The sequence below is a fragment of the Pelodiscus sinensis genome, unplaced genomic scaffold, assembly GCF_049634645.1.
Source record: "Pelodiscus sinensis isolate JC-2024 unplaced genomic scaffold, ASM4963464v1 ctg71, whole genome shotgun sequence".
NCBI classification, from domain to species: Eukaryota; Metazoa; Chordata; order Testudines; family Trionychidae; genus Pelodiscus; species Pelodiscus sinensis.
In genome coordinates this window covers 1-19,360 of record NW_027465980.1, presented here as the reverse complement: position 1 = coordinate 19,360, position 19,360 = coordinate 1, and the positions used below count along the sequence as shown (strand labels likewise).

The 19,360-nt window shown below is 68.7% G+C and overlaps 1 protein-coding gene across 1 annotated transcript; it reads left to right on the top strand.

Moving 5' to 3' along the window:
- Nucleotides 1–550: 550 nt before the first annotated feature.
- MED12 (mediator complex subunit 12) lies at nt 551–19,086 on the top strand (the record flags this gene model as incomplete). The annotated part of the gene is given in 40 exon segments (XM_075917665.1): nt 551–728; nt 3,075–3,179; nt 3,766–3,957; nt 4,779–4,938; nt 7,050–7,225; nt 9,016–9,129; nt 9,505–9,681; nt 9,683–9,760; nt 10,758–10,907; nt 11,032–11,076; nt 11,078–11,132; nt 11,276–11,400; nt 11,402–11,413; nt 12,964–13,077; nt 13,080–13,106; nt 13,310–13,315; nt 13,317–13,412; nt 13,415–13,443; nt 13,566–13,593; nt 13,595–13,762; nt 13,764–13,799; nt 13,989–14,073; nt 14,562–14,662; nt 14,664–14,696; nt 14,698–14,739; nt 14,914–14,961; nt 14,963–15,059; nt 15,152–15,270; nt 15,381–15,398; nt 15,401–15,529; nt 16,097–16,159; nt 16,161–16,232; nt 16,235–16,263; nt 16,697–16,709; nt 16,711–16,728; nt 16,730–16,762; nt 16,764–16,831; nt 18,798–18,867; nt 18,869–18,892; nt 18,894–19,086. Coding segments are annotated over 40 exon segments (3,247 nt in total), but the record flags the coding sequence as incomplete, so codon positions are not given.
- Nucleotides 19,087–19,360: the final 274 nt, after the last annotated feature.

Sequence of the window (19,360 nt, the reverse complement as noted above, 5' to 3'; positions counted from 1 at the left end):
GGGGGGCGGGCTCGGGGATCCCCGGCAGCGCTCGGCAATTTCCGTGAGATCCGGGAGGGGCGGGGGGCGGGCTCGGGGATCCCCGGCAGCGCTCGGCAATTTCCGTGAGAGCCGGGAGGGGCGGGGGGGCGGGCTCGGGGATCCCCGGCAGCGCTCGGCAATTTCCGTGAGATCCGCGAGGGGCGGGGGGGCGGGCTCGGGTATCCCCGGCAGCGCTCGGCAATTTCCGTGAGATCCGGGAGGGGCGGGGGGGCGGGCTCGGGGATCCCCGGCAGCGCTCGGCAATTTCCGTGAGATCCGGGAGGGGCGGGGGGCGGGCTCGGGGATCCCCGGCAGCGCTCGGCAATTTCCGTGAGATCCGGGAGGGGCGGGGGGCGGGCTCGGGGATCCCCGGCAGCGCTCGGCAATTTCCGTGAGAGCCGCGAGGGGCGGGGGGCGGGCTCGGGGATCCCCGGCAGCGCTCGGCAATTCCCGTGAGAGCCGGGAGGGGCGGGGGGGGGCGGGCTCGGGGATCCCCGGCAGCGCTCGGCAGTTTCCGTGAGAGCCGGGGCGGGCTCGGCTGGCTCCGCCGTCCCTTGTTGTGCCCGGCGGCTCCCCCGGCTGCCGGCCCCGCCGCCCCTCCCCCCGCCATGGCGGCCTTCGGGATCCTGAGCTACGAGCACCGGCCCCTCAAGCGCCCGCGCCTCGGCCCGCCCGACGTCTACCCGCAGGACCCCAAGCAGAAGGAGGTGGGGCCGGCGCGAGCCCATCGCCGGGGGGGGGAGCCCAAAGCCGGGGGGGCTGTCGGGGGGGGAGCCCTGTCGCTGGGGGGGCTGTCGGGGGGGGCCCATCGCCGGGGGGGCTGCCGGGGGGGAGCCCTGTCGCTGGGGGGGCTGTCGGGGGGGGAGCCCATCGCCGGGGGACTGTCGGGGGGGAGCCCTGTCGCTGGGGGACTGTCGGGGGGGGGGGAGCCCTGTCGCTGGGGGGGGGAGCCCTGTCGCTGGGGGGCTGTCGCGGGGGGGGGAGCCCTGTCGCTGGGGGGGGGAGCCCTGTCGCTGGGGGGCTGTCGCGGGGGGGAGCCCTGTCGCTGGGGGGCTGTCGCGGGGGGGGGAGCCCTGTCGCTGGGGGGCTGTCGCGGGGGGGAGCCCTGTCGCTGGGGGGCTGTCGCGGGGGGATGAGCCCTGTCGCTGGGGGATTGTCGGGGGGGAGGGGAGTCCATCGCTGGGGGGCTGTCGCGGGGGGGAGCCCTGTCGCTGGGGGGCTGTCGCGGGGGGGAGCCCTGTCGCTGGGGGGCTGTCGCGGGGGGGAGCCCTGTCGCTGGGGGGCTGTCGCGGGGGGGAGCCCTGTCGCTGGGGGGCTGTCGCGGGGGGATGAGCCCTGTCGCTGGGGGATTGTCGGGGGGGAGGGGAGTCCATCGCTGGGGGGCTGTCGCGGGGGGGGAGCCCCGTCGCTGGGGGGCTGTCCGAGGGGGGGGGGGTGAGCCCCGCCGCTGGGGGGCAGTTGGGGGGGAGCCCCATTGCTGGGCGGGTTGAGGAGTGAGCCCTGTTGCTGGGGGGCTGTCCCAGGGGGTGGGGGCTGAGCCCTTTTGCTGGGGGTTTGGGGAGTGAGCCCCGTTGCTGGCGGGAGCGGCCCCAGAGGGGTCAAAGGCTGAGTTCCGGTGCCTAAGCTCCGTGCAGGCTGTTGCCCGGGGGCCCGCGGGAGGCCGGCGGGGGAGGCTGGGCGGTTGCCCGGGGCCCGCGGGAGGCCGGCGGGGGAGGCTGGGCGGTTGCCCGGGGCCCGCGGGAGGCCGGCGGGGGAGGCTGGGCGGTTGCCCGGGGCCCGCGGGAGGCCGGCGGGGGAGGCTGGGCGGTTGCCCGGGGGCTCGCGGGAGGCCGGCGGGGGAGGCTGGGCGGTTGCCCGGGGCCCGCGGGAGGCCGGCGGGTGAGGCTGGGCGGTTGCCCGGGGCCCGCGGGAGGCCGGCGGGGGAGGCTGGGCGGTTGCCCGGGGCCCGCGGGAGGCCGGTGGGGGAGGCTGGGCGGTTGCCCGGGGGCCCCGCGGGAGGCCGGCGGGTGAGGCTGGGCGGTTGCCCGGGGGCCCGCGGGAGGCCGGCGGGGGAGGCTGGGCGGTTGCCCGGGGCCCGCGGGAGGCCGGCGGGGGAGGCTGGGCGGTTGCCCGGGGCCCGCGGGAGGCCGGCGGGGGAGGCTGGGCGGTTGCCCGGGGGCCTGCGAGAGGCTGGCGGGGGAGGCTGGGCGGTTGCCCGGGGGCCTGCGAGAGGCTGGCGGGTGAGGCTGGGCGGTTGCCCGGGGGCCCGCGAGAGGCTGGCGGGTGAGGCTGGGCGGTTGCCCGGGGCCCGCGGGAGGCCGGCGGGGGAGGCTGGGCGGTTGCCCGGGGCCCGCGGGAGGCCGGCAGGGGAGGCTGGGCGGTTGCCCGGGGCCCGCGGGAGGCTGGCGGGTGAGGCTGGGCGGTTGCCCGGGGCCCGCGGGAGGCTGGCGGGTGAGGCTGGGCGGTTGCCCGGGGGCCCGCGAGAGGCTGGCGGGTGAGGCTGGGCGGTTGCCCGGGGCCCGCGGGAGGCCGGCGGGGGAGGCTGGGCGGTTGCCCGGGGGCCCGCGAGAGGCTGGCGGGTGAGGCTGGGCGGTTGCCCGGGGCCCGCGGGAGGCCGGCGGGGGAGGCTGGGCGGTTGCCCGGGGCCCGCGGGAGGCTGGCGGGTGAGGCTGGGCGGTTGCCCGGGGCCCGCGGGAGGCCGGCGGGGGAGGCTGGGCGGTTGCCCCGGGCCCGCGGGAGGCCGGCGGGGGAGGCTGGGCGGTTGCCCGGGGCCCGCGGGAGGCCGGCGGGGGAGGCTGGGCGGTTGCCCGGGGCCCGCGGGAGGCTGGCGGGTGAGGCTGGGCGGTTGCCCGGGGGCCCTGCGGGAGGCCGGCGGGGGAGGCTGGGCGGTTGCCCGGGGCCCGCGGGAGGCCGGCGGGGGAGGCTGGGCGGTTGCCCGGGGCCCGCGGGAGGCCGGCGGGTGAGGCTGGGCGGTTGCCCGGGGCCCGCGGGAGGCCGGCGGGGGAGGCTGGGCGGTTGTCTGCCCTCCCTCGGTGGTGGCTGCCTTGCAGAGCCGGGTCCCCTCTCTCGCGCAGGACGAGCTCACCGCTCTGAACGTGAAGCAGGGTTTTAACAATCAGCCGGCAGTCTCGGGGGACGAACATGGCACGGCCAAAAACGTCAACTTCAATCCAGCCAAGGTGAGTTCCCAGCGGGAGGCCTGGTCCTGAATGGCGGGATTGCTCCAGGGGCTGTGGGCTAGGGGTGCAGGGTGCCCGAGGCCGTGCTCTAGGAGCGTCTCTCCCCCTCGTGGCGGTGGGCCCCGTGTTCCCAGCTTGGGGGCAGACGAAGCTGCCCAGCTGCTGAGCCAAGGTGTAGGTGTCTGGACGCCCCCGCTCCCAGATCTCCGGGGCCCACACGGGAGCTGCGTGTCCAGGTTAGAAGCTGAGTGTTGGCTTGCTGCAGGACCACTGGGGGTGGATAGCTTTGGCCTGGTGTCCAGTGCAGTGCGCCTCGGGCCTCCCTCCTCAGGCGGAAGGGCAGACAGGAAGTGCCAGGAAGGAGAGACGCCCAGGCTGTAGTGTTCAGTGAGGGGGCTCCCCCGGGCCGGCTGCCGATGCTCTTCTTGTTGCTTGCAGCAAAGGGAGCCATTGGCTGGGGGGGGGGTGAAAGTTACTGCTAAGGAGACTCTTGGGATAACAGCAAATGTCTGTCAGTCAGGGTGAAGCCAGGCCTCTCCCGGAGACTGGCCCGTGGGTAGAGGCTTCCCACCTCTGTCTCTTTCAGATCAGCTCCAATTTTAGCAGCATTATCGCAGAGAAGCTGCGCTGCAACACGCTGCCGGACACGGGAAGACGGAAACCTCAGGTGAACCAGAAGGATAACTTCTGGCTGGTGACCGCGCGCTCGCAGAGTGCCATAAACAACTGGTTCACAGATCTGTCTGGGACCAAGCCCCTCACCCACCTGGCCAAGAAGGTATGTTGCAGGGCAGGCTGCCAGAAGGGGCAGATCAGGCCCTCTCTGAGCTCTCCCGGGGCTGAGGAGTGCAGTGGAGGGTTGCCAGACTGGTAACGGTTCCCCGTGTGTGTCCAGGTCTCAGCGTGGGCTGCCTGTGTCCCCAGCTTCCCAACCACTCACACAAGGCTAAACTTTGTGTCTTGGCTTGTGGAGCTTGAATGTTTCCTTTCAGTCTTGACTGCTTCCCTCTCCCGGCTGCCTGCTCCACTGAGGGGAGACCATGCTGCTGCGTGTTTCCAAGGGTTGTCTAGCTCTGCCCTCCTGTGTGACTTCGCACACTCCTGCGGCTGTGGCAGCCTTCTCCTAGGGAAGGGCTCTGTGCATTGGCCTAGTGTGAGCAGTTCGCGTCTGTGCTCCAGCAGCTAGGCCTTGGTACTGGTGTAGCAGAACTGGGCTAGGAATTCTCCCGGGGTAGGATGGGGAAAGAAGGCTCTGTCTTCTGGAGGGGGGGTTCTGTGAGCAGGGGGCTGGCACAGCTTGGCAGTGGGAAGTTCAGTGCCTACTGTAGCAGCTGAGCATATTATGGAGAAGTTAGTTTCCCAGGCCAGTGTTCACAGGCTGTCGGTGTGACCTGTCGCTTTGTCCCTTGCACGCGTCTCAGCGTCGTCCCTCTCTGCAGTTTCCTGCTGCATTTCCCGGGGTGTTGCACTGCTGCCCAGGGCCATGGTCCTGTGTGGTAAGCGTCCCGACAGACTGGCGCAGGTGTGAGAGTGGATGTTACTCTGGGGCGTGTCCTTTCTGGGTTCTCAGACGCTAGCTCTTCTCTTCTGCTCCTCGAGGTGCCCATCTTCAGTAAGAAGGAGGAGGTCTTTGGTTATTTGGCAAAATACACTGTCCCAGTGATGAGAGCAGCCTGGCTGATCAAAATGACTTGTGCCTACTATGCCGCCATCACAGAAACCAAGGTGAAAAAACGGCACGTCATCGATCCCTTTATCGGTAAGTGCCCGGGTAGAGCCGTGGCCCTCTGCCTGCCAGGCCTGCCGCTGGGCTTGCACCTCCTCCCTGGCATAGCACTTGAGCCTCCTTGAACTGGGACGCCTGCATGGCTCGAAGTGGGAGCCCAGAGCCTTGTGGGCCAGATCGAGGCAGGGGCAGGGGCAGGAGGAAGCATCTCAGCTCCTCCCACCTGGGGAACTCCAGGAAGTGCTTGTCTGCAGGCTTTTCCCCGCTGCTCCCATTGGCCACAATTCATGGCCAATGGGCGCGGCGGAGGGCGGTGCCTGGGAGCAGTGCGGGGGAGGTGCGGGGCACCGAGTTAGTGCCCCATCCCAACCCCTCACGCGCAGGCCCTTCACCTGCATCCCGCACACACCCCCTCCCTGACCTCTCAAACCCACCCCATGCTACTCCTGCCCCTGCCCTCTCATAGCCCCCTCCTCCCCCGGAAGAGTGTAACTGGAGAGCAGGGAGGGTTCTCTTCCGGCGCGCCGTACCCGTACAGTGCTCTAGGATAGCTTGTACGCACAGAAGCTTTAGTCAGAGATGCTGTTTGTCCCTCGTCCCATAGTCCGGCGTCGCCTAGTTCCCCAGCTTGCTGCATTGAGGAGGGCTGAGCGTAGTTGTTAAGGATGGCAGAGCCCTGTCTGGGAGGGCATAGGCCCAGCTGTCAGAGACCCAAGGGGGGTGAGGCGACATGAACGAGAGCTCTCTCTGGCTCCAAAGCTTGTCTCTCTGGGCGCGGTAACGGCGTTCCCTCCCCTGCCTCCTCTTTCTAACAAGAGGGGCAGCGCAGGGTTGTTCCTGCTGGATCGCGCCCGCTGCTGTTGTCCTGGTGACGCCCCAGGACCACAGACAAACGTGGCTGGCCGAGCGTGACCTGTTCCCTGTCACTAGGCACCCTCGGGCCTCCTCCGCCCACCTGCGTGTTCCTTCCGTTCTCCCCTCGGTGCTTCTGCTGGGAACACGTTTGCAGGCTCTCGCGCCCGCCCTTAGGCGTGTCTTAGCCGAGCTAGACTGGAGCGTGTGAGGAGAAATAGCCCTGCACTTACAAGCTGCCTTCCCCTCGGCTTGCTATTCCCTGCATGGCTCTAGCCTTGCTGGCCTGTGGAGCCAGGTTCTGGCCTCTGTGGCATCCCAGCACCCTTGCAGTTGGCCAGCGCTGGGAAAAGGTGCGTCTGGCGGAGCGCTGCTGCCCAGCGCGTGCCGTGTGGCAGGACACGGGGCGGCCGGTCGGGGCGTTTGTGTACAGCGCTTTGCTTTGCTTTGATCTCAGCCCCGCCAGGAGTGTTTTATTCCCTACTCTCATGCGCCTTGTCCTAGGCTTTGTCATCGGGAGCCTCCCAGAGGCACCTAAATATTTGGCAGTTCATAGAAGGGAACGTGGGCTTTAGTGTAGCTGGGCCGTCCGTGAGTCGTTGCTCCGAGAAGCAACACCAAGTCCGTGAGCAGGCATCTGAAACTGGCTGGGAGCCATTGAGAGACCTGGGAATGTCCCTAGCATGCTGCTGTCCTCATCTCTCCGATCCGTCGTGGGGATGCTACGTCAGGCTGTCCTGCCCCGTCCCCTCCTAGTCCTGCTCTTGCTGGCTCTTCCACAAACGCTTTTAAGGAATCTTGTGTGCTAAAAGCCTGTTTTAAAACGCAATTGAGAATTCCTGCCCCTTGGTCTCCAACTTCCCCTGCAACCCACAGGCCTCTTTCCTGGAGGTTTTTCCTCCAGCCCAAGAACTCTTTGGCTCCTCCTTCCTCTGGCTGGATCAGCCTTCTCCCCGCAGGACCAACAGACTTGCCCGGCCCCTGGGCAATGGGGGCGGGGAGGGCTGGTGCCGCAGGGACAGGGCTGAAGGGTTGGGGCAGGGCAGTCAGCCCTTAGCATCGTTTGGAGCACACCATGCTGGCCTCCTGCCCCTAGCCAGCCCTGAGAGCTGTCTGCATGGCACCGGGCTGCACTCCAGTGGCAATGGAAAAGGGCCACGGCTCACAGGGATGTCAGCGGCCGGAGTCCTGGGCCCTTTGGAATCACTGGGTCCCAGGGCAGCCGCCTCTTTTCCTCCCCCCCGTCGGCAGGCCCGCTCTCCAGTGCCCCTTCTTGCTTGTCTTGGTTCCAGAGTGGACACAGATCATCACCAAGTACCTGTCAGAGCAGCTGCAGAAGATTTCCGAGTTCTATAGGCAGCTCTCCGGGCAGGGCTGTGGCTCGCCGGCTGGGCCGATGCCACAGGAGGTGGAGCATGCTTTGAAACAGTGGGACTACAATGAGAAACTGGCCATGTTCATGTTCCAGGTGAGCTGCTGGCTGAGCGGGGTACTCGAGGCTCAGAGCAATGTGTGGTTGCAGAATGTCGTCTGCCCTGGCGCCCTGTGGGGCCAGCAGAGAGAGAAGGGTAGAATAACTCCAGAACGCGTCTTTGGGTTTTCCACAACGGGGCCTGCGCCCCAAAACGGCAGATGAAATTCAGTGCTGATAACCGCAAAGGACCGTGTGCTGGGCAGCGTCATTCCAGCGATGCACCCAAAACGATGGGGGCCGTTACCACGCGGGAGAGATCTTGGAGTCGTGGAGAGTTCTCTGAAAGCAGCCGCTCAGTGCCCAGCGGCAGTCACACAACAGACAGAGTGTGGGGAGTCATCCAGACAGGGATAGAAAACGAGGCAGAGAATCTCTCATTGCCGCTCTAGAAAACCATGGGACACCCACATCTGGAACGCTGTGGGCAGATGTGGGCACCTCCTCTCAAAAAAGACGTATTGGCATTTCAAAAAGTTCAGAAAAGGGCAACAAAAATGATTCGGGGTTTGGAATGGCTTCCCTAGGAGGAGAGATTAAAAAGACTGGGACTTTTCAGCTTGGAAAAGAGGAGACTAAGGGGATAGTAGAGGTCTATGAAATCCCGAGTGGGAAAAGTGAATAAGGAAGAGTTATTTACTGCTTGCCATAACACAAGAACTAGGGGTCCCCAAATGGCATGAATAGGCGCAGGTTTAAAACAAACACCTGCCGAGCACAGTCAGCCGGCGGAACCCCTCGCCAGAGGATGTGGTGAAGGCCAGGACTTGAACAGGGTTCAGAACATTACAGAAGTTCACGGAGGACTATTGGCCAGGCTGGGCAGGGCGGGGGTCCCTGGCCTCTGTCAGGAGCTGGGAATGGGCGACGGGAGGGAGGGTTCCCTGGGGCACCCGGCACTGGCCACGGTCGTGAGACGGGACGCTGGGCGAGACGGACCTTGCTCTGCCCCCACCTGGCCGCTCTGCCGCTTCTCACCCTGTCTGTGTCTCAGGACGGGACGCTGGGCGAGACGGACCTTGCTCTGCCCCCGCCTGGCCGCTCTGCCGCTTCTCACCCTGTCTGTGTCTCAGGACGGGACGCTGGGCGAGACGGACCTTGCTCTGCCCCTGCCTGGCCGCTCTGCCGCTTCTCACCCTGTCTGTGTCTCAGGACGGGACGCTGGGCGAGACGGACCTTGCTCTGCCCCTGCCTGGCCGCTCTGCCGCTTCTCACCCTGTCTGTGTCTCAGGACGGGACGCTGGGCGAGACGGACCTTGCTCTGCCCCCGCCTGGCCGCTCTGCCGCTTCTCACCCTGTCTGTGTCTCAGGACGGGACGCTGGGCGAGACGGACCTTGCTCTGCCCCCCGCCTGGCCGCTCTGCCGCTTCTCACCCTGTCTGTGTCTCAGGACGGGACGCTGGGCGAGACGGACCTTGCTCTGCCCCCTGCCTGGCCGCTCTGCCGCTTCTCACCCTGTCTGTGTCTCAGGACGGGACGCTGGGCGAGACGGACCTTGCTCTGCCCCCGCCTGGCCGCTCTGCCGCTTCTCACCCTGTCTGTGTCTCAGGACGGGACGCTGGGCGAGACGGACCTTGCTCTGCCCCTGCCTGGCCGCTCTGCCGCTTCTCACCCTGTCTGTGTCTCAGGACGGGACGCTGGGCGAGACGGACCTTGCTCTGCCCCCAGCGTGGCCGCTCTGCCGCTTCTCACCCTGTCTGTGTCTCAGGACGGGACGCTGGGCGAGACGGACCTTGCTCTGCCCCTGCCTGGCCGCTCTGCCGCTTCTCACCCTGTCTGTGTCTCAGGACGGGATGCTGGACAGACACGAGTTCCTGACCTGGGTGCTGGAGTGCTTTGAGAAGATCCGGCCGGGGAGAGGATGAGCTGTTGAAGCTTGCTCTTGCCCCTGCTGCTTGCGGGTGAGCCTGCAGGAGAGAAGTGCCTGGTCCGGCCGGCTCTGGCGAGCGCGAGCCAAGTGCCCCTCCCTACGTTGGCAGAAGCCACTGCTGCATAGCCCGGCGCGCCGCCTTCTGCTGGGGCTGCTCCGGTGCCCGTCCCTTGCCTTGCCTGTGGCTGCTGGACTTGGCCGTGCGGAGTTCCTTAGATGGAACAGAGGGAGAAAGGGCCTTTCTCTAAGCTCCCGGCCGGGTTCCGCTGAGCAGGCTGGGACGGGGCGCACTGAGGTCTGTGCCTCTCACTGGTGCTTGAATGCCATTGGGGGGCCGTTTTCCCCCGGCTGCCTCGGCCTGGGCCCTGCCTGCACGGCTGGAAGGGTTTCTCTTCTTCCCCCACAGTACTCGGGAGAATTTGTGCAGTCCGCCTACCTGTCCAGGCGCCTGGCCTACTTCTGTACCCGCAGGCTTGCCATGCAGCTGGATGGCAGTGGGGGGCACCTGCCCCACATCCTCACCACACAGACAGGACCTGCCCTCCCTTCCACACCTGCCCCTCAGCCAGCCGCAGGAAATCCGCCCCCCCAGTCCCTTCAGCGACCTGCTGCTCTGTCCCCAGCACCGCCCGGTGGTGTTCGGGCTCAGCTGCATTCTGCAGGTAGGGCTGGGCTGGGTTTTCACACCCGCGGGGAGGGGGGGTGATGCGAGTGGCTGGCGGCCGGAATAGGGGACTTGCCGGGGGGAGGGGAGAGAGCCAGCACTTCTAGGCAGGGTCGCCCGGGCTCAGTTCTTGGCCCAGCACTCGCCGGTCTTACGGGGATCATGCCTGGGAAGGGGGCGGCTAGCAGCCAGGCTGAGATGGCCAGTGAGGACGCGGGGCCCTGGGCACGATATGCAGTGGAAAACGGCAAAGCAGGGGCCTCCCCTCTAGGCATGAGTGCAGGTGTGGGGAGGCGGTGGGATCCCTGGCCAGCCCACGCGGAGCAGCTGCAAGTGGTTCGGAAGCACGCCCGCCCGCGGAGTGGTGGGCGTGGCCTCGCCGCCGCGAGTGGGCGTGGCCGCCGCCGCGAGTGGGCGTGGCCGCCGGTGGCAGGGAGCGGCTGGAGGGCAGGGTGTTCGTTCTGACGAGGGCCGTGTCTGCCAGGGTCCCTGCGCCGGGCGGCTTGGCAGCAGATGGCTCTTTCATCTGGCAGACAATGCAGAGGCTGGAAGCGGTGCCACGGGCCTGGCCGGCCCTTGTTACCCAGTGGGGCAGCGAGCGAGGCTTGTGCTGGGCTGTTGCCTTTCTACAGACCTGCTGAGTCCGATGCCCTGGGCTCGGGGCGCTGCCTGCAGGCCTGTGTGAGAAGCCCTGGCACTGCCGGAGGCGGCTGCCCGCTGCCCCGGCACATGGCCCCTTTGTGCTGGGGAGCCCTCGGCCCAGGCCGCAGGGGAATTCGCGGGGTGCTGTCCTGGGTCACTGGCCTACAGTGCCGGGTTTGGTCTTGGCCATGGAAATGCATCGAGGGCTGCGAGGCCGGTGCAGCCGCCTGCTGGGAGGGGGGCCCCTCTGGACCCCCAGCATACGCCAGCCGCTTTCGGGGGGGAGCCCTTTCCCCAGGGCGGGGAGGGCTGAGGCTGATCTGCTCAGCGTGCCCCTTGGCTGTCTGCTGCAGAGCATCACGCTGTGCTGCCCGAGCGCGCTGGTCTGGCATTACTCCCTGACGGACACCCGGATAAAGACCGGCTCCCCCCTGGATCATCTGCCCATCGCCCCCCCTCACAGCCTGCCCATGCCTGGAGGCACCTCGGCCTTCACCCAGCAGGTGAGCAGCTTGCGAAGGGGCGTGTCTCTGAGCCGGCGCAGCGCCGGGGGCAGGCGGTCTCTCCCTGGCCCCTGGGCTCTGTGGGCAGCTCACTGCGTGTGTCCACGGGCTCCTCTGCCTTCAGGTGCGGGCGAAGCTCCGGGAGATTGAGCAGCAGATAAAGGAGCGGGGGCCAGGCCGTCGAGGTCCGCTGGTCGTTTGACAAGTGCCAGGAAACCACGGCAGGTAACTTCCTGCAGGTCTGCAGCCCCTCCCCTGCCCCTGGCACTGGAGCCAGCTCCGTGGCCGTCCGCACCCTCTGGCTGGTCCCTTGGCCCCCATCGCCCTGAGCACTCATGCACTCCCCTCTCCTTCCGGTGGCGCCCCAGGGTTCACTATTGGCCGGGTGCTGCACACGCTGGAGGTGCTGGACAGTCACAGCTTCGAGAGGTCTGACTTCAGCAACTCCTTGGATTCCTTGTACAACAGGATCTTTGGGCTGGGGCCAAGCAAGGGACAGTCACGAGGTGGGTGTTGCGGTGGACGTGGGTGCTGGGCTGGGGAGCTGTGCCCAGCAGGCACCGGAGGGGACCAGCTCCACGGGTGCCCAGAGCAGTGGCCCATTGCAGGCCCTGGAGGGGGGGCACAGCCTGTGTGGGGCGGGCGAGGCCTGGCTGTCCTGTGCCCTCCGGGACACGGGAATCGCAGCCACTAGGAGCAGCAGGAGGTGGTGCCTGGAAGCAGTGGAGGACAGAGAAGCCAAGGGCATCCCCAGGGAGCTGTGCCAGGTAATCACCCGCCACCAACCCAGCCCCACGCCCTGCTCCTGCCCAGACCCCCCCTCCCCAGCTGCCTGCCCTCCTCCCCCTGCTCCTCCCCCACCCCCCCTCCTGCCCCCACCTCCTGCCCCAGACCCCCCTCCCCCCCTGCCCCCTCCACCCTGCTCCTCGCCCCACCCCCTCCTGCCCCCATCCTGCCCAGACCCCCCTCCCCAGCCTGCCCCTCCCACCCTGCTCCTCCCCCCACCCCCTCCTGCCCCCCTCCTGCCCAGACCCCCCTCCCCAGCCTGCCCCTGTAGCCCCCCTCCCACCCTGCCCCTCCCCCACCTCCCTCCTGCCCCCCCTCCTGCCCAGACCCCTCTCCCCAGCCTGCCCCTCCACCCTGCTCCTCCCCCCATCCCCCCTCCTGTCCCCCCCTCCCCAGCCTGCCCCTGTAGCCCCCCCTCCCACCCTGCCCCTCCCCCACCTCCTGCCCCCCCTCCTGCCCAGACCCCTCTCCCCAGCCTGCCCCTCCACCCTGCTCCTCCCCTACCCCCTCCTGCCCCCCCTCCTGCCCAGACCCCACTCCCCAGCCTGCCCCTGTAGCCCCCCTCCCCCCCTGCCCCTCCACCCTGCTGCTCCCCCACCCCCTCCTGCCCCCCTCCTGCCCAGACCCCCACTCCCCAGCCTGCCCCTGTAGTCCCCTCCCACCCTGTGGCCCCTCCCAGCCTGCTCCTCCCCCACCTGCTCCTCCATCCTCCTCTTGTCCAGACCCCACTCCCCAGCCCATTCCTGCACCCTACTACCCCTCTGAGATCCAGCAAGCTACAACCCCCTCCCGCACCCCGCCCTCCTGCCCACACTCCCTTCCTGGCAGCCCCCTTGCAGACACTGAACCCTCTATTTTTGGCCCCACCCCAGGGCCATGGGGGCCCCACGAAGTCTCCTAGCCCGGGCCCCTCGGCTCTGGCTGGGCGATGCTGGGAGCGTCTTTCTCCTCAGCCAGGGGCCAGTCAGCGACGGGGGCTTTGCTTCTCTCTTTCCACGGCCCGGGCGGATCTGAACGTGGGTCGGAGGCCCAGACCCCCAGAAAGGCTCCCACCCCCTCTGGAGGGGCCCGTGAGCTCGTCCTCGAGCCTGACCCTGAAAAGGGGGCTCCCGTGCGGAGAGCCCTGCCTGGGGTTCCCGGGCCCGTGTCGGAGCCAGCGCGGAGCCCCCAGCGTCGGGCGCTGGGAAGACAGGAGCAGAGCAGCTTTCGGGCAGGGTCTGGGGCGTGGCCTGGGCTCAGCGCTGCGCCCCCCGCCCCGTGTCCTCGGCAGATCTCCCCGGACGACGACGCCCGTGGTGGGCCTTGCTGGTGCGAATGGGGCTGTGAGCTGCAAGCGCTCTCGGGCCGCCACCACGGGGCCATGGTCGTGGCTAAACTGCTGGAAGAAAGCGCCAGGCGGAGATCGAGGCGGAGGTGGGTCTTGGAAGAGCAGTGGCCCGGCCTGCTGGGCCGTGAGCAGGGCTCTGCAGAGCCACGAGCTGAGCGCGGGCACCAAGGCCCCGGGGGCTGGAGCTGGAGCATTTGGCCCAGAGAGCCGCCCTCGCTTCCGAGTGGGTTGGGGGCGGGCCGGGGTTTTCTCCTCCCGGCAGCGGCCTGGACTCGTGTCTCTCTCGCAGCGATGTGGGGGACTCTGAAGTCGTGGATGAGAAAGGCTCCATCTCCTCCGGCTCCCTGTCCGCAGCCAGCACGCCCGTCTTCCAGGACGTCCTCATGCAGTTCCTCTCGACACCCAGGCTCCTGTGCTGAGTACGCGCCGAGAACCCGGGGCTGGGAGGGATGCTGCCGAGCCTGGCTCTGGGCCGTGGGCCCCCCGCCGTGGGCGGCGGAGGAGGCCAGGCTCAGGAGCTGTCGCTGTGCCCCCTTGCAGCGGAGCCGGGGCAACGAGAGCGAGAAGGTGGAGTTTCTTCAACCTGGTGCTGCTGTTCTGCGAGCTGATCCGGCACGACGTCTTCTCGCACAACATCTACATGTGCACAGCTCATACTCCGCGGTGCGACCTGGGCCAATGGACGCGCAGGGGGCCCCGCCCCCCCTCGCCCTTCGACGACCCCGCCGAGGAGCCGGACAGGGAAGGAGGGGATGGGCAGCAGCAGCATCAAGTTGGAGGTGAGGGCCCCTTCCTGCGGGCCCTTGGCGTCCCTGCAAAGCACACCCGCCGTTGCCCCCTCGCCCCCGGGCCCCAGCCCTGCCGGCGGGCCGGAGCGTGGCGGTGGCTGGCCCGGCTCTGCGTTGCGCTGCTGGAGGGGCTTCCCACCTGCCACACTCAGGTAATGGCTGTCCCGCTTGTCCCCCCAGGACGCAGGCCTCTCGGAGTCCATGGATATCGACCCCAGCTCCAGCGCGCTGTTTGATGACATGGAGAAGACGGATTTCTCGGTGGGTCCCTGGTGCCCAGTGAGTAGCCGGCTGGGAGGGATTGCCGGGGCCCGGCCTGAAAGGGCTGGTGCACGCGTGGCTGGTTGGGGCTGTCGGCAGGCTAGGACCCCAGCTGGCCCCCAGATGTGCCATCCCTTGGGCTGCCTCCTTCTCAGGGGCGTGGCCGGTGCTGCTCCCTTGGCAAAGGCGGCGAGGCGAGGGAAGCAGGGGGGGCCACAGGGAAGTGGGCCAGCGGGGGGCAGGTGACTCGCTCGTGTGCTGCTGGGCCCCGGGACGGGGGCTTCTCCAGCCAGCGCGTCTCAGGTGTGCAACGCTGGGCCCCATGCAGGGCCTTGCGTCTTTGGGAGAGCGCTCTCCTGCAGTGCGCCTGCAGTGGGGCAGGAGGCTGCACTGGGTGCGGCCGGGTGCCTGGGCTGGGGGCTGTCCCTGCTCACTCGCCTCCTTCGCCGTGAGCGTCTTTGGGAACCCCGGCAAGCCTGTCTCCTCCCCTAGATGTTTCTCTCCTCCCCATGCACTGCGAGTCCAAGGCCAGCCCCTCCCCGGAGAAGGCAGACCCTGAGAAGGATGCCAAGCCGCTGCCGAAGGAGAAGGCCAGCAGAAGGAACACTAGCATCCCTGTACGAGCAGCCCCCGGCACATCCAGTATGCCACGCACTTCCCTATCCCGCAGGTAGGAGAGCTGGGCCCATCCTGAGACCTGCTGCGTGTGCCTTGGATGCTGGGCGGGGCCTTGGGCTTTTGAGGGGGCTTCCTCATTGCCCAGGTCGCTTCCCGGGCCACCTGCCTTCTCTGAGAGAGCCAGGGGTGGCGAAGGGACTGATGCCGCTGTCCCCTGGGTTCCCAGGAGGAGTCCTGCAGCCACGAGTGTAACCAGCGGCTGGTGGTTCTCTTCGGGGGTCGGGAAGCAGCGGGACGACGCCCGCCACGCCATCAAGAAGATCACCAAAGACATTCTGAAGGTGTTGAACAGGAAGAGCACGGCGGAGACAGGTGGGTGCCGCCTGCGCTGGGTGCATCTTGCTCCCCTGCGTGGGCTGCAAGGCACGTGAGACGTGGGGGGTGACTGTTTCTGCCTTGGGCAGGCGGAGAGGAAGGCCAGAAGAGGAAGAGGAGCAAGCCAGAGGCATTCCCAACCGCTGAGGATATCTTCGCTAAATTCCAGCACCTCTCGCACTTCGATCAGCACCAGGTCACCTCTCAGGTATGGTCTCCTGGCCAGCCCAGGCCCGGTCCGTCCCTGGCGCCAGCGCGGAGACGGGAGAGGAACCTGGATCTGCGAGGGGCTGACCCCTGTGCCTCCCCTGCCCGCAGGTCTCTCGCAATGTCTTGGGAACAGATCACTCAGCTTTGCCTTAGGGATGTCCTATCCACCTGCCCCCTGGTGCAGCACGTGCAGATTCATCTTCGACCTGATGGAGTATTCGCTCAACATCAGCGGCCTCATGGACTTTGCCATCCAGGTGAGCCCTGGGCTCCGAGAGTGCTCCCCAGTTAAACCGGACTGAGGGGGGCTCTTGCTCAGCCACAGGGTCCCGGGTTGGAGGCAGGAGCCGCTGGCCTGTGTCTTCTTGCAGGGGGCCGGGGGGCACAGAGTGTAGCCCTCCTGTGGGGCTCGGGCTCGGAGGGTCCTCTCTGGACGTGTTTGGGGCTGGGCGGCAGTGCTGCCTGGCAGTGAGCGCCAGGGGCAGCCCCTGCCTGGTTCCCCTGCGGTGCAGGCTGTGGCTAGTGGCAGGCTCGGCCCAGGAGTGCCCCAGAGATTTGCTACGTGGAGGCGCAGCTGGGGTGGTCCCCGGCCCCCGCTAGCGGATGATCAGTCCTGGGGACGGAAAGTCAGAGCCATAGGGAGGAAGCCAGTGCCCTGCTTGTGTGCAGCCAGCAGGCTCCGGCGCGGCGTGCTACCGCTGCAGACGGCTGAGCTGCCGGCTCGCCCGGAGCCGGCAGGCCGTCGTTCGCCCAGCGTGCAGGCTCAGGCCGAGGGAGCGCTGGCTGGCTGGGGGTGCTGAGGGGCTTTGTCTGTCATGGTGCAGCTACTGAACGAGCTGAGCGTGGTGGAGGCAGAGCTGCTGCTGAAATCTTCTGACCTCGTTGGCAAGCTACACCACCAGCCTGTGCCTGTGCATCGTGGCTGTGCTCCGGCACTACCACTCCTGCCTTATCCTCAACCCAAGACCAGATGGCCCCAGGTCTTCGAAGGGTAAGAGAGCCTGGGCTTGGGGCTTTGCCCAGACGGGTGGGAGACCAGGGGCCTTCTGCCATGGCACGCCGGGGGCCCGCCCGCCGCCCAGCCGGCTGTGACTCTCAGGAATCCCCACGGAGTAGAAAGGGTTATTGGCTCCATGTTCCTCTCGGGCCCCTGAAGCCCCTGTCCTGGACTTAGTCTGCTCGCCCAGCTCTCCCCGGGCCCTGCCCCCTGCCAGGCGGCGTCTCCACCTCCTTCCCTTCCTCTGCTCAGGCCGGGCCTGGGTGTCTGGGGTGAGTCAGCGGGAATCCGCCACGTGGGCAGAGGGCCCCTCTGGCTGGGGCTTGGTCCTGTGGGAGGAGGGGAGGGGGTCTGCTCCTGTGCCCGGTGCGGGGGGCTCCCAGCGGGTCCCTGGCGCGCTGCTGCAGCATCTCTTCTTCTCTCGCAGCCTGTGCGGGGTGGGTGAAGCACGGCATGAACCCGCTCCGACGGCACCTCCGCCGAGCGCTGCATCCATGGCCTACCTCTACGACCTGTACACCTCCTGCAGCCACCTCAAGAGCAAATTCGGGGAGCTCTTCAGGTGCGTCAGGCAGGCTGGGGGCGCGTGGGCCCTGGCCTCAACCTTGCGGCTGCAGGCGCGAGCCCCTCCTGCTGTGCTTTGCTCGTGGCCGGAGCTCGGCCTGGCTCTAGGGGGCCAGCCCTGCCCACGGGACGCGGCCGTTCCAAAGGGCCCAGGGCTCCTGCCTGCTGTGGGGGCGACTGTGTGCCCCGGCCCTTCAGATCGCCGCCGGAGCCCCAGCAATGCGCCCCAGGCAGCGGCAAGGGCTGACTGGGGAGGTGCCTGCGGGCTGCTGAGGGCTGACTGGGGAGGTGCCTGGGGGGCTGCTGAGGGCTGACTGGGGAGGTGCCTGGGGGCTGCTGAGGGCTGACTGGGGAGGTGCCTGGGGGCTGCTGAGGGGCTGACTGGGGAGAGGTGCCTGGGGGCTGCTGAGGGCTGACTGGGGAGGTGCCTGGGGGCTGCTGAGGGCTGACTGGGGAGGTGCCTGGGGGCTGCTGAGGGCTGGCTGGGGAGGTGCCTGGGGGCTGCTGAGGGCTGACTGGGGAGGTGCCTGGGGGGGCTGCAGAGGGCTGACTGGGGAGGTGCCTGGGGGGCTGCTGAGGGCTGGCTGGGGAGGTGCCTGGGGGCTGCTGAGGGCTGGCCGGGGAGGTGCCGGTGGCCTGGGGGCTGCTGAGGGCTGACTGGGGAGGTGCCTGGGGGCTGCAGAGGGCTGGCTGGGGAGGTGCCGGTGGCCTGGGGGCTGCTGAGGGCTGGCTGGGGAGGTGCCTGGGGGGCTGCTGAGGGCTGGCTGGGGCGCTGTGCCAGTGGCCTGGGGGGCTGCTGAGGGCTGACTGAGGGCGGTGCCGGTGGCCTGGGGGCTGCAGAGGGCTGACTGGGGCGGTGCCTGGGGGCTGCTGAGGGCTGGCTGGGGCGGTGCCGGGTGGCCTGGGGGGCTGCTGAGGGCTGGCCGGGGAGGTGCCGGTGCCTGGGGGCTGCTGAGGGCTGACTGGGGCGGTGCCTGGGGGCTGCTGAGGGCTGGCTGGGGAGGTGCCGGTGGCCTGGGGGCTGCTGAGGGCTGACTGGGGGCGATGCCGGTGGCCTGGGGGCTGCTGAGGGGCTGACTGGGGCGGTGCTGGTGGCCTGGGGGCTGCTGAGGGCTGGCTGGGGAGGTGCCTGGGGGCTGCAGAGAGCTGGCTGGGGAGGTGCCGGTGCCTGGGGGCTGCTGAGGGCTGACTGGGGCGGTGCCTGGGGGCTGCTGAGGGCTGGCTGGGGAGGTGCCGGTGGCCCTGGGGGCTGCTGAGGGGCTGACTGGGGGCGGTTGCCGGTGGCCTGGGGGCTGCTGAGGGCTGGCTGGGGAGGTGCCTGGGGGCTGCAGAGGGCTGGCTGGGGAGGTGCCTGGGGGCTGCAGAGGGCTGACTGGGGCGGTGCTGGTGTGCCTGGGGGCTGCTGAGTGGCTGGCTGGGGAGGTGCCTGGGGGCTGCAGAGGGCTGGCTGGGGGAGGTGCCGGTGGCCTGGGGGGCTGCTGAGGGCTGGCTGGGGGCGGTGCCGGTGGCCTGGGGGGCTGCAGAGGGCTGACTGGGGCGGTGCCGGTGGCCTGGGGGCTGCTGAGGGCTGGCTGGGGCGGTGCGACTGCCCCCTGCCCTGCCTTTTGTGCCTGAGGCTCCGTCCCGTCCCGCAGTGCGGGGCCACCCGTAGCTTTGCCCAGGGGACCCGGGCACGCAGGGGGTCGTGGTACTGCCCCGGGGGCTGCAGGCCGGCTGAGGGGCGAGCGCTGGGGAGTCCATGGCCCAGGAGGAAGCGAGCCGCCCCCGCGCGTGGTCTCTGCCCCCCTCCAGCAATTCCCGGGGGATTCCACCGAGGCGGAAACGTGGCCCTTGCGCAGGCTGCTTGGGCTGCGCCCCTCCCCCGTCAGCTGGGTGGTGGGGGGGGGCCGGCCTCTGCAGTGCTTGGAGGGGCCCGGGCGGCGTGTCTGCCGAGGCCCAACCCCCCTTCCCGCCCTCCCCGCCAGCGACTTCTGCTCCAAGGTGAAGAACAGCATCTACTGCAACGTGGAGCCGTCCGACTCCAACATGCTGTGGGGAGCCCGAGTTCATGATCGACACCCATCGAGAACCCGTCCGCCCACAACTTCACCTACACCACCCTGGGCAAGAGCCTCAGCGACAACCCGGCCAACCGCTACAGCTTCGTGTGCAACGCCCTCATGCACGTGTGCGTGGGCCACCACGACCCCGACCGGTGTAGCCGCAGGGCAGCCCGGGAGGCCCTGGAGCCGCAGGGGCACCGATCCAGCCCCTGCAATCCCCGGCCTCTCCCTCGGCGAAGGACTCCACCCTGCAGCGCAGGCCAGCGCCTAGGAGGCAGCTGGACTCCGGCATGCAGGTCCCTCATCTCAGATGGAGAAGTGACGGGGGCCTGGCCTGTGCCTGGGATGCCACCTCTCCTCCTCCTCCCAAACGGCACTTGTGTGTCCGGCGGCTGGCCCTCCGCGGGGCCTGGCCTGTGCCTGGGATGCCACCTCTCTCCTCCTCCTCCCAAACGGCACTTGTGTGTCCGGCGGCTGGCCCTCCG